Consider the following 14,343-nt stretch of genomic DNA (forward strand, 5'->3'; position numbering starts at 1 on the left):
AACAGTTTCTTTCTTGCTGGTTATTTTTTTTCTCCTTTTTCTACTTTGCCCTTTTTCTGTTTTGCCAAGTTGTAATTAAATAAGGACTGTGAGCTGAGCAGGATCTTCTAGAGCAAATAAAAAGGGAAAGACAGTTTGAGTAAGAGTTCAGGCTATGGAGGTAGTGTAAAAAACAAAACAGGATTTGGGGGGAAAAAAATGCAGGGTGAAGGGAAAGACATAGCAGCAGCAAAGCTCTTGTAAGCATCAGAGCCCTGCACAGCATGTGTTGTTCTCCCACTTTCAGGTATGGTCTGGCAAGCTGCTAAATGCTCCATGAACTTTCAGAGTCAGTAAGGCATCCCTCCCAAACACTGTTAAAGGAATTCTGAAGAGGCATTTTCTTTACATCTGGCACTAAATCTTTGCTAGCTGATCTTTACCTGAATCCTATAGCACCTTCTAGCATGCTGGGTCTTGCTGGCCAGTGTGGAGGCTTGCTTTGTTTTCTAAAGAGCAACAAGGAACTGTGTGTGCTTTGATGTGTTTAAGCACTTTGTGCAGGGGTTTTGTAACGTGCCATGAGAACGCCAAACCTTTGACAGCAGCTTCCCTGCCACTGGAAAAACACAGAGCTCTGGCTCCAAATTGTCAAAACAATAATTGATACAAACCTGACCTCTCACAAACAGAGGTGCTCTGGAAACCATGGAGCTTATTCAGGACAAATGGGACTCTACTCCTCATCCTGCTGCTTTGAAAACTGGGTTCTTGTTAGGCTGTCTCACTGCAGTGTTCAAAAGCACCAAGTCCTGAATCCTTTGCAAGTCATGGGAGCAAATTTGTCACACAAGGAAAGAAGGCTGGGCAGTGGAAAACTCATCCTAGAGCTGAGGAAAACATTTTTCTCTACCTACCTTACCTGCTCCTTCAGACATAGAAGCAAAAAGTTTCAAGTGAGCTTCCTCAAAGTGTCTCGTCTCAGTGAGATGCTGAACAGACAGGGCTGTACACTGCAAAGCTAGCAGCCTGCCACTGAGAGGAGCTGAAATCCAGTCATCATCCATGGCATGGACCTGCTCCAGCACTGCCTGTTCACAAGGATTCCTCCTCCTTGTCCTCCTCCTGGGGGTCAGATTTCACCTCTGAGGTATCAACAGAAACTCCAGCAAGTAGGCTGCTGTTCTGAGCAACAAGCAGGACCAGGCAGAGGAGTAGGAGCTGGACTGCCATAGCATGCATAGCTTTCAAGGACTCAGTGAATTGCACTCTTAGTGATCCTATGGAGAGTGCAACCTATGACAAATGCACACATCTTTGTAAATCTACAGGTAAAATACTTCAGGTATCCTAAAAACAAACCAACCAGCCCCAAAGCATGTCTTTTCCATTCTTCCCTACCCACCAACATGAAATATCTCCATGTACTTTGGAAATCCATGTTTGCTGTACTCTGATGCACATGATCAAGTACAGAATACAGAATTAGACAGGTTGGAAAAGACCTTTGAGACCATCAAGCCCAACCTATCAACCAACACCATCTAATAAACTAAACCATGGCACTAAGTGTCTCATCTAGTCTCCTCTTAAACACCTCCAGTGATGGTGACTCCACCACCTCCCCAGGCAGCCCATTCCAATGGCCAATCTCTCTTCCTGGGAAGAACTTCTTCCTGACATCCAGTCTAAACCTCCCCTGGCACAGCTTGAGACTGTGTCCTCTTGTTCTGGCGCTGGTTGCCTGGGAGAAGAGACCAACCCTCACCTGGCTACAACCTCCCAAAGTAGAGCAGGTGAGATGCACTTTTCCACCCAGTCAGTATATGGCCTGTCCTCGTTAGCCACTGCAAACATTGTACAGCCAGGAGAAGCCTGTTTACTTACAAGGATGAGCAGAGCTTCCAACAGCCTGCTTGTTTTTTCTAAGGAAAGCTTTTGGAATTGAATTAAAGAACCCCACGTGCAATTTATTAATCTTTGTATTTAGGCAGATAAAGAGAGCTCCCAGAAGACCTCCAAGCATTCCAAGAAGGATGGTCAGAATGAAGGCCAAGATGTTTAGGTCCAGCAAGTTCTTCATCTGAGTAAAATTAAGAAGAAAATTAGTGATTACAATAATTAAATGTTCTGATGCTCAGCACTCACAGAGAGAGACATGATCACATGTGTAGGTACTCTACATTCTAAGCAAAACTTTACTAATGCCATTTTTAGCAATAGCTGCAACAAAATCCATCCTTTTCCAATGGATTTAAAGGCATCTAATGATTTAGAAGGTGAAATTCAGAGAGAAGTACCTTAATTGGAAGTAGAAAAATCTGGTTCATTTCCTGCAAGATCCAAAGATCTTGCATTAGATTCTTCTGCATTCTGGCCCTGTATTAAAAGTCAAAATGGACAGACATGGGTTTATTGTTTCCTCTCCTTACCTCCATTTGTCTTAAGAGAAAGCTATAATGTGATGTTTGATTTAAAGCACTACATGCTCGTTACACTGCATGTGTGTGGCAATAAAGCCAAGTAAGCACTCCAGAGGCTGGGAATGAAAGGTGGCACAGCTCACTGCTTGGTTTTGTTGCAGTATCAGCCACAGGTTCTGGCCAGCCATCAAAAAAATCTGTTACCTAGAGAACCAGCTTCATCCACACCAATAACCCAAAAGGTCTATGTTAAAACAGTGTGAAGGCTCCTGAAAATCTCATGCTCTGGGGTACAGTAAATTCCCACTGCAACGTTATGCTAGGTAGAATGAAACTAAAGCCATTTTCTTGAGAAACACAACCCCACAAGCCTTCAAGTCTGTAAACTGTGTTGGCTAATGCCACAGAACACGAAGGAAGCAAAATTTCCCCTGAGCCCCATGCTCAGTGAAATGAAACTGTTTCTGGTTATCTGTACCACACCGAGAGCCAAAAACTAGTGAACCTTGGCAGAAGTCATGTTGATAATATTTTTAGCCAGCTCTTTCCTCCAATGACATCAACAGAAGATAGGAGGAATAATCCACTGCTCTTTTCAGAAAACATCCTGGCAGGAGTGTTAAAAGAGAAATGCTTACTGTAAACTAGCAACTGATGAGAATCCAGTTGTTTGTTACACAATACTTTGGCTTCAGAAGGCCTGACCATGTAGTCTCACCTTTCTGCCACAAATTGTTACCTCCTTGGTTGTGTCACTTCAGCTGTTTGGGGGACTGGTGCACAGGCAAAAAAGATGTGGGTTGAAAACCAATGTCTTCTCTGCTTGCCTCAGCTAAGCGTGTGGCAAAGCAAACATACCCCCAGACACTTCTGCACAGCATAAGCAAAATCAGTTATGTCAGGCAGCCTTCACACAGAATGATGTTGCTCATTTTCCCAACCAGGGTGTCTCTGTCTACCTATGGAAAATACTATAACCTCTGGTTTCTGCATTGCTGGATCCAAAGCAGAGGAGACTCAGACATCAAGAAAAGTGCCCAGGGAATTACCTTAGGAAAATTTACTTAGTAGCAGAAAGTGGACTGGAATTCAGAGGACCAGAGGTTTGTTTCTAGCTCTCTAATTGATCTTCAAGTCAAAACCACTTCAGTGTGAGCCAGCTCCAGTTAAAAATAAACAAACAAACAAATACATACATAAATTACAGTGCTGCAAAGAAAAGCATTAATAGGCAGTCTGCCTTCATACATTGATTATTATTTTTCCCCCCACACAACATGATTTTCTTTCTAAAGCATTTATTTCATTACATGTAAACAACATCCTGCAGCAGACAAATGCTGCATTTTTAAGGAAGGCCACAATGTGAAGAACAGAGGGAAGGACAGAGAAAGAGGAAATAAAATTATGCTTGAATTCTGTCTGGGAAAATTAGGTTAGAGTCCAGCCTTTGCAGGGGCCAGCAGATAGAAGTGGTGATGCTGATACATACAGTGCACTAATCACTAGTGCTCACCAGCTTATAAAACCTGCATCCTCTGGGTGTGCTACCTGGGACCTCAGGGACAGTGTGCAGAAAGGCTGAGCAGTCAGTACAAGCTGAAGTCAGCAAGTATACAAAACACTTGAGCAGCTTTAAGATTAGGAAATGCCAAGTCCTAAGGGAAAACAAACAAACAACAACAGTCACAGCAATCATTAGGGGGTCCTTTTGACTTCTCTGTGGTGCCCACAAATTTTATTAATAGAAAGATGGGCAGCAATGAGGATAACAGACAGAAAATTGGGGGAAAGATCAGAGAGTTGGGGTGTCAAAGCCCTTAACAAAGGCCACCACTAAAGCTGCACAGGCTGCTGTGTGTCTGATATCTCCCAACTCAAAAATGCTGGGTTTTTACTTGCACATTGTATCTTCACAGTGGCATTGTTTCCAGCAGCAGGGAACTCAAATGGTATTACACACCACAGTAAAATCCAGGCAAGCTTTACTTGGACATGTCCAACTTCTTGCTCCAGGCAGTTTACATGCTGCATGCCCCACCAGTAATATCAGCAATGAAGCTGGACCCCCCTCCTACACACCCATTACAGTTAACTGATGGAGGGACACCTCAGGATCCTTCAACATCCTACTGCTGATATTGCTCTGCCTGTGACTGCTTGGAGAGGGTACATCTCTTGAGCCAGCTTTACTCCAAAAGATCTCAGGGGAGAGGAATTCTTTCCTTTTGGTCTATCTAGAGCAGCAAGCTCTCCCTTAGACTTGCATTTGTCTCTGCTGCTCACCAGCAGCCTGCTCTCTGAAGGGGACTTCCAGACCACCAGTCTCTCCCGGGGTGGGTCCTGACTGCAAGCCACCACTTCTTTCTAATTATGCTACTAATGAACCTTGTAGAATAAGACACAAGTTCTTGCTGCTTCTCCTACTGCTCTCGCTGATTTGTTCCATGACTAACATTTTGCTTAGCCAGCATGTCTTGGATTCATTTGAATGATTGATCTCAGAAGGCTAAAAGGAGATTTGTATCTTCCCTTTGGTGCCTTCTGATTGTCCTTTAACCCACAGATAGCTCACAGTGGCTGCTCATTTGAATTTTTGAGTTTCTTTAGGAAGTGACACTTGGAGTCCTTCCTTTTTTCCCTTGCCTTGGGGAAAAAGAAGAAACAACCAAACCCCAAAAGACTATTGCATAGGGGCTTGTATGTCAATACAGCAATAAAGACTGTCTAGAAGACAAACTGGTTTGTAATTTCTTTTTCTGGAAGCTAATCTCATTAATTTCAGCGGAACTGTTCACAAGAGAGAGCTTACCAGACTTATCTCACAGACATGCACGAGCAGAGAGCAGCCAGATTAAAAAAGTGTCACAACCAATTTGCTTTTTTAAAACTAGACAAATAAAGGCAGGGCCTCTGTGAATGCTGTGCAGTCCTCATCATCCCCCTGAGCCAGCATCATTTATGTGGGGATAAAGCCCATGGATAAGACCCCTGCATTTTTCCTCCCTCCATTTTTCTTGTCTAAGGGCAACTCAGAAGGCAATGGGAGAAGGTCTTCAGTATTAATCTATTATTTCACAAGCATTGAATACAACAACTTGTGAACTTCCTTTTAATTAAAGAACATTAAAGTCATTTAATTAGACAGCTTTCTTTTAATTAGAGTGGGTGGCTTTTTCCCCATTCCAAAGTGACACACAGCAGGAAGGTTGAGAGATTGCCGGAGCATCATCTCCGTTACCCTCCCAGATGCAATGGGCTCATCAATGACTTGCTGGACACCCCCAGGTCACCAAGGCCACATGAGATCACAGAATGTTAGGGGCTGGAAGGGACCTTGAAAGATTATCCAGTCCAACCCCCCTGCAGAGCAGGATCACCTAGAGTACATCACACAGGAACACATCCAGGCAGGTCTTGAATATCTTCAGAGAGGGAGACTCCACAACCCCCCTGGGCAGCCTGTTCCAGTGTTCCGTCACCCTCACAGTGAAGAAATTTTTCCTCCTGTTTACATGGAACTTCCTATGCCTCAACTTCCACTCACTGCCCCTTGTGCTGTCATTGGGCATCACTGAGCAGAGCCTGACTCCATCCTCCTGGCACTTACCCTTTACGTATTTATAAACATTGATGAGGTCACCCCTTAGTCTCTTCTCCAAGCTAAACCCCAGCTCCTTCAGTTGCTCATAGGGTCTGCCCATCATGTACTTAATCAGCTGGATTCTGAAACCTGGTGAAGATGGGGAGGTGGAGGCTGAGGGTGTCTGACTGCAGCTGGCTCAGGCCACAACCCAGGAGAGCACTAGAAGTGATGTTGTATAATTGAGAGCACTTTGGGGTAAATCATTCATAAATCAGTCATGGGTAAGGCAGGGGAGGAGAGAGCCTTAGCCAGCACGCAGCAGCAAAGCCAGATTGGTTTCAACAGATTTAAACACGGAAAATGTTGAACGTGTCTTTTAAATATGCAAAGTCTCATTGACACAAAGCAGAAGGCTATGAAAGACTCTGAGATTCTTGACTCAGGGACCTTAATGTCTCTTTTGAGAGGAGCGTTGTGATGATAAGCCACAAAATGCCTTCTGAAGGGCTGCATGTTAACATCTGCCCAAGTGTGGTGACATGTCGGGCTACAGCCCAGCATTTCAGTCATCTCTTCCCAGGTTAATGACCATGGCAGCCAGAACAGGCCTACTTTTAACAGAAGATGTGTAATGATTTACATTTGTACAGTGTGTTCCCAGGCAGCACTTCAAACTACACTGAAATGGGGGGAGAAGGAAAATACAAACCCTCAGTGAAGTGAAAAAAAAAATCTATTCGTTGTATAATCTTGGAAGAAGTTTCCACAAGACTTAAATTAGAAGCCTTACCCAACCTCTCAGAGGCTTTTAGCAACTCATGTGTGTTTGTGTTTAATAAAACTGGTGGAGGGCTCCAGCTAAATTAAATTAAGCCAGTTCTTAATTCCTGTGTTTTGAAAAGGCATCACGTTAACACCGCGCTGACTTTCTTCATGGAAATATGATTCAGTTCCTTGGCTCACACATCACTGGTACTAACCCAGCACAAAGGGGGGAAAAACTAAAATCACAGCTGCAGTCTCTGAGCTCCTGGAGACAAATGTCTGAAAGCAAAGAAAACAAAAGAAACCTAAAGGGAGAGCTAAAGCTTGGTAAGCGTTGTCTGGAAGGTTTGTGGCTGCCTCTCTGACTAACCATGCGCTCCTATTTTGCAGCATCTGAGTCATCCCCCTGGGTGCTGCACCTCCATACAAATAAATAAATAAACAAACATAAACCCACAGAGTAACAGCAAATGTGGAAGGCTGGTGAGGAGGAGGATAGGATAGGTTTGGCCAGGGTAGTGAAAAGGAAGAAAACAAACCTCAGGGGTGAATACTTTCCAAAACCAAACAGCATCAGAAATAAACCAACAAACCACTCAGCAAACAACCTGTACCATATTAGCAAAGACCAACGTTACCATCTCTACTCAAGACACAGTCTAAGAATCACAGAATCATTTTGGTTGAAAAAGACCTTTAAGATCATCAAGCCCAGTTCTTCTCTAACTCTACCAAGTCTGGAGATAAACCATGTCCCTCAACACCACATCTCTGCCTCTCTGAAAGGCCTCCAGGGATGAAGGTCCACCCACCTGCATGATGAGCCTGTTTCAGGGTTGCTTACCAAGGCCAGAATCTGGCCTGCAATTGCTAGGTTTGGCTGCACTACAGCATGGTACATTTTCAGAGCTACCCTGACCTACAGAGCAGGACTGGGGCACCTTCCTCTCCCCTTCTCACGAGGGCCTGGACCACACTATCGTGATGGGGATTCACTTCCTTTGTACACAGCCAAGGAGGATAAAATGCCTACAAAGTGTACTTCTCCCCACCTAGAAGCACAGCAACACACTCCTGCATGAACACAAGGAGCTCTAGCAAGCTGCCATCTGCAGAGCTTGCAAAGCAATACCTGGTTTCTGTGGTTGCCCTTCGCTGGCACCAGCTGTTGCCTGAGGGTCTGGCTGTCCATCACTGCGTGCCCTGCAGAGCCATCTCCAGCACTTCTGCAGGTGGCTGGGAAACTGTCATCCCTTTTGTGTGCAGCCACACGAGTCTGCTTTGTTTTGATACAGACTTTGCATAGGCAAAAGCAGTTAGAGGAGATGCACAGCAGCCAGCAGGTCATCTCTTCAGAAACAAGACTGACTGCAGTTGTCCACATGACTCTTTGCTGAGCCTCATGAGGAATCCTACCAGGAAAGCAAGCCAGCATTTAAAACACATGGGGGGGGAGTAATATGCTTTCCTTCACTGCATGGCATAAGGAATTGTGCTAATGCAGAGGAGAGAGCACAAGTGAAAAGAGGCCCTAGTGCAGGGCATGTTTTAACCCAGCACTGCCACCAGAACAGACATTGCAAACCCACACCCTCAGCCTGACAGCTTTAACTTCCCTCTGTTCTTTCTTACCCCAAATGGGTCATGGGGACCCTCTGGCCCGCAAAAGAGCCCAGAGGCTACAGCCAGCACGCATAAGACACATTGGAGGTGTTTTGGGGTGAGTTACTCTAGGTGACCCTGCTCTATCAGGGTGGTTGGTCTGGAGCTTCAGAGATCCTTTCCAGCTCTCACCATGCTGCAATTCCACGATTAAACGTGTAACTGCAAACTCCCTTTTCCTACTGTTGCTGCATTTCAGGGTAAGTTCAGTAAAACTCTCACTTTTTCTCTCACCTATGCCGTTAATTGCCTGTCTGTAATTAAATTGAACACAGGAGTACAGTAAATGGCAGAATGGCTCAGTGTTTGAGCCTTGCTGCCTCATAAAAGCACTGATTGGGGCTACAAGCGATACCCACGCAGCACAGCTAAAAGACCAACCTAAAACCAACAGGAACTTTTATATGGACTGATGGTCTTTGGCTTAGGCCCCTTCCAAACACCAAGTTTTCACAAGTTACACCAGCTGCCACTTGTATTTGTTTTATAAACACCACATGCTAAGTGCAAATTGCATCGTGGCCACCACCGATTACACCCCAGACACTTTTATACAAGTTATGGGTGGTGGAATCCAGCTTTAGGCTGAAGGCCAAGAAACCCTCTCCAACTGGGCTGTGTAACAGAGAGGGGGGGTTAAAATAAAATACTAAATCAACTGGCAACTGGAAGAGCAAGAGGTTCTATTTATCACATGAAAGACTTGGTGCATAGGAGGTACTGCACTTACCAGCACTGAGCCTGAAGAGAGGACCACCATGGCCAGCCCAGTCCCAGGCACACACACTGACAGGTCATGTGGATCTTGCCATCCTGGCCAGCTGACAAAAAGATTACTGCATTGGCACAGCCAAATCAGATCTTGCTTTTCAGTATCTTTTGAGCCACAGATTTCTGCAGGCAGAAAGGTGTGCCACAGGGAAAACCCAAACGAGTAGTGCAGGCTCTTAAGAAGGATGGGAGTGGGTAAAGGTGAGGTGAATAAGGACTTCTAGAGTCATGGGGTTTTTTTGGTAGGACTTCTTGCCCATCTCTAAACACACCATGAAGAATATGTTGTTATTCATCAAAGCCATTTTCAGCTCAGCAACACAGTTGAAGGACAAGAAAACACTAAATGGTGTTTCCATCAGTAATTACCTTTATGATTTTGCAGCTCTTCATAGTAGACTGCATGTATGTGAGCAAGCTCTTTCCTGCCTTGTTTTACCCAAAAAGACATCTCTCACACTAGGCCTTCTCCTGTTTGAAAAACATTCTTCAGCCTCCCTGGGTTTGGGTTGGTCTGTTTGTGCAGGGCTGACCACAGTTGTGCTGCCTCCAGAAGTCTTCAGCTCCCACAGGCTTTGCTGCCTGGTACAGTGCTCAGCTGTGATTCATTGTGGCACAGGTCAAACATCTCCTGCTTTTCTGAGGTCACAGCCAGCCACCACAGCCTTCCCAGCAGCACATCCCACCAAGGCATTTCTCAGCTCTTCATGCAGCACAGCCAAACAGCAAAGTGCACAAACATGAGGTTTGCTCACAGATTCCTAGAATGTTTTGGGGTTGGAAGGGACCTTGAAGATCACCTAGTTGGCAGGGACGCCTTCCCCTAGAACACATTGTTCATGGCCTCATCCAACCTGGCTCTACAGGAATGACATGGACCTCATGGAGCAGGTCCAGAGGAGGGCCATGAAAATGATCAGGGGGTTGGAGCACTTCAGCTACGAAGACATGCTAAGGGAGCTGGGGTTGTTCAGCCTGGAGAAGTCTCCAGCAAGAAGGCTAGAAAGGGACTTTTTACAAAGGCCTCTAGTGACATGACAAGGAGCAATAGCTTCAAACTAGAGAAGAGTAGATACAGATTGGATGTTAAGAACAAGTTCTTTACCATGAGAGTGGTGGAACACTGGAACAGGTTGCCCAGAGAGGTAGTAGGGACCCCAGCCCTGGAGATATTCAAGGTGAGGCTCAACAGGGCTCTGGGCAGCTTGAGCCAGTTGAGGATGCTCCTGCTTACTGCAGAGGGGGTTGAACTAGATGACCTTTGAAGGTCCCTTCCAACCCAGACCATTCTATGACAATGATTCTATGAATACCTTCAGGTAGGGGCATCCATGACAGCTGCAGCTGAAGGCGATATTGAGATGAGAAGGTCCTCCCAGGCAGGAATTTCATGTTTGTACTGATGTCAGAGCCTGTGGGATCTCACCTCCTGCCCCTCTGTGTTAAGTTTACAATAGGAGGCTCTGTGTAAGATGACAGGACCAAGAGCATGTGTAATGGTTGCTGTGATGCCCTGGAGTCAGGCTCTGTGTTATGTTCTACTTCAGTGTGTATGTATACACATGCATGCATACACACACACACAAATGCATACAGACACATATGCAGGAGCAGGCAGCCACTGTGTGTGCAGTTTTAGAAACATACGTATAGTTTGTATATAAAAACCCCTAAGGAAATAAGATTCCAAGAGCATTATATATGCTTTCCTCACAGCAAACCTCAACTTCTCCATTTTTTTCTGGATATCCCCTCTGACATACTCAGCTTCCATCTGTTACACAGAATAAATCTTGCCTTGCTTTGCTGGGAAGTTCCTGAGCTCTGTCCTTCAGCAGTTGGCAGCATAATTCCATTGCCTTGATTTCACAGGATGGTAAAGGACCCATCCACACCTCCCTTGCACTGGGATAGCCCAGAACTGGACACAGAACTCCGAGTGTGGCTTCACCAGTAGTCTCTCAAAAGAAAAAAAGAGCAACTGTCCCTCCTAACCATCCTGCCATGTCCTTCCTAAAGAGCCTACAAGCAGCCACTGCAGCACTCCAAGAATATTAGCTATCCCACCATATCTGTGCAGATAAAGAGCTTGTCTGCCACATACCCTCCCACAGGAGCTTGCTCTGGGTTGTGACCTCTGCTGAGTCAGGGTAGTTTCTCTCCTGGATGCTGGGGAACATCTCCAGCAGCTCCTTGCTACCACTGCTGAGCACAAAAGCACTAGCAGCCTTGGAGGTGTTCAAGGCCAGGTTGGATGAGGCCTTGAACAATCAACTCTAGTTGAGAGGTGTCCCTGCCCATGGCAGGGAGGTTGGAGCAGATGATCTCTGAGGTCCCTTCCAACCTAAGCCATTGTATGATTCTATCAATAATCTGTTACAGCACTGGCAAAAGACAGCTTCCCCAAACACAGAAGCAGCAAATCTGATACCACATCCACATTCACTAAGTAGCTTAAGAGAAAGCTAAGCTAGTTCCTTGGACACCAATGTGTCCTTTATGTACAAGGAGGAAGAGCACAGTATTTTAAAGACTGCCTTCATCAATCTCATGACAAGAACACCACCAGACATTACACTGTGCTGTAGGCTAAGCTGTAGCAAAGGACACCAACACACCTACACACACACCACCACAGGTTATCTGATGTCCACCCCACCCACACAGGCTGCACCTCTAGTCAGTGAAAACTCTACAATGTGGATGTAGTAACACACACACCCCCAGTTCACTCCGGCTTTCTCTTGCTCACCTGCAGGTAATTTTCCACCAGGTCCCATTTCAGTCTGATGAGTGAGTCAATTATCTGATGAATCAGAAGCCCCAGCATCCCAGCTGCTGTTCCAATTAGCCCCATCAGCAGCCATTGATCCCACCCTTCTCTGGAAGCAGGAAAGCACAGTGACTTCTCAGCCTATAGCCCAGGACTATGTCCCACGCTTCCTCTCACACACATGTGCCACTTTTAAAGCACTTTGATTATCAGCCATGGCTGCAGCAGCAAGAGGCTGGTTTTGCCAGTATCTCTTTCAAAAGTGTGTACTTAAAACTCTGCCTTCAGGTGAAAGCCATTCCCATTTGGCTGAGGAATATGGGTGGATTGTTGGGAGGCTGTTTCATTTTCTAAGTAGCAGTGCAATCTGCTTGCAGATGCTGATTGCTTGATGCCATCTCAAAATCCAGCATTGTGAGTCAGTAATTAAGCATTCCAAGTGCTAGCTCATCTCCCAAAGCCATTCTGCAACCCTCTCTCCCACATTAACACAATTTTCATGACATTGGGCAGATCTGCAAGAAATACTTCCTTATTTCCATGATAACTTCACAGCTCTGCTGTTTGAGCTGCCCTCATAATTGTAACAGCTTTCATTCCTGGGACAACTATTCTATTCTAACTAGAAAATTCATGGTCTATTCTCAAGTCAAGTCGGTAACAGATGTGTTTACCTCTATCAGGTTTTTGGGTGGTGGGTTGGGTTTTCTTTTTCCAGTAATTTTAAAACCAGTACAAATTGCAGAGGAAAATGGAATAGGATGGAATAGGGTGGACCAAGTTGGAGACCTTCAAGATTATCGTGTCCAACCTATCATCCAACACCATCTAATCAACTAAACCATGGCACCAAGCACCCTATCAAGTCTCCTCCTAAACACCTCGAATGATGGTGACTCCACCACCTCCCTGGGCAGCACATTCCAATGGCCAATCACTCTATGAAGAATTTCTTCCTAACATCCAGTCTAAACCTCCCCTGGTGCAGCTTGAGACTGTGTCCTCTTGTTCTGGTGGTGGTTGCCTGGGAGAAGAGACCAGCCCCCGCCTGTCTACAACCTCTCTTCAGGTAGTTGTAGAGAGCAATAAGGTCCTTTCCCCACTCCCTTTCTCATTCCTCAATGCTTAAAAATGCAATATTAAACCAGTAATAATGCAAGATGGTAACAGCTAATGTGTTAAATCAGCACACCTGGTGACACCTCACGAGTGAGCAGGGTGGGAGCAGCACAAAGCAGCTGACAAACACCTCCCTTATGTCTGCAAAGCCCTTCAGCATTTCCCAGTCAAATACAGAGATTGTTTGGAATTTTTTTTTTTTAAATCCCAAATGGCATTGTTTATACCTTACAAAACCATATTTACATTTTTATCCACACTGCATAGACTCAAAGCAGTTTGGGAGAGTTCTGTGAAGAAACAGTTGTAAGCCATAAATCAGTATAGAACACATGTATTACATCACCAGATCTCAAGCACTACCTCAACATCACTAAGTTATCCATTGATATAATTGGCACTAGTATAAACAATGAAAGGACTTGTGTGTGTGTGTGTGTGTGTGTGTGTATATCCCTAATATTAAATGGTAAGGACTGAAAACCTTCAAACTGCCTGATTAAGGGAATGCTACTTGAGAGCTGGTATATAAGCAACCCTGTTTTACAGAAGGGAATTCCTTGTGCATTCATTTGTAACTGTTCATCATTTGAACTGGAGGTATTCATCCACTCAGTGCAAAAAAACACACCGCTAAATTACAAACCACATGAACACCCAGGTAGTGTAGGAAGCTGGTATTTTAACTACTGAATGGAGTTCTTATTCCTGTGGAAACTGAGCTCAGCCTGTGAAATGTGTTCATTTGTACCTTATTGCTTTTTTTAATGACAGCAGTATCAATTATTTTCATACTCTCAGCATTCCAGGCAATACTTCCTATCATTTTAGCCTACTACCAGTTGGGACTGCAACAGAAAAGGTGTAATACACAGCCTCAGGGGAAAATGCAATCACCAACACAGGTAAAAGAAGAAAACCCTCTCCCACAATTGTCTCATTAGGTGACACAGATGCATTCACAAGTTTCAAAGCTTTTTTTTCCCCTTCCCTGTTTCACCATTATTAAATAACAAAGACCCCAGGCATTCATCATGTTCCTCCAATACCTCCCCACCTCAGGTTATCTTTCCAGGTTTCACAAGAGTTCTGGTCACATTTAGGAAAAAAATCACAAAGAAAACATATTTTGTCCTGCTGCTTGACTCCCATCTGGAATTTCACTTCCATAAAAGACCAGCAGCAGTTTTAAGTCACCTTTGTTGTTGTTGTTACAGTAAGAGAGTCAGATTTGCTCAATACCACTTTAATCCTCCTCCTCAAAC

General features: G+C 44.9%; 1 protein-coding gene across 1 annotated transcript in view; it reads right to left on the reverse strand.

Annotated features, from left to right (window-relative positions):
- Positions 1–13,464, reverse strand: part of LOC128899905 (chloride channel protein A-like) — a 78,032-nt gene extending 64,568 nt beyond the window's left edge. The window contains 9 exon segments of the mRNA XM_054180135.1: positions 1,867–1,917; positions 1,919–2,062; positions 6,123–6,207; positions 8,386–8,402; positions 8,404–8,448; positions 9,146–9,202; positions 9,205–9,228; positions 11,939–12,068; positions 13,442–13,464. Coding sequence (XP_054036110.1) covers positions 1,867–1,917; positions 1,919–2,062; positions 6,123–6,207; positions 8,386–8,402; positions 8,404–8,448; positions 9,146–9,202; positions 9,205–9,228; positions 11,939–12,068; positions 13,442–13,464 — 576 coding nt within the window.
- Positions 13,465–14,343: the final 879 nt, after the last annotated feature.

The sequence above is a fragment of the Dryobates pubescens genome, chromosome 3 (genome assembly GCF_014839835.1).
Source record: "Dryobates pubescens isolate bDryPub1 chromosome 3, bDryPub1.pri, whole genome shotgun sequence".
Lineage (NCBI taxonomy): Eukaryota > Metazoa > Chordata > Aves > Piciformes > Picidae > Dryobates > Dryobates pubescens.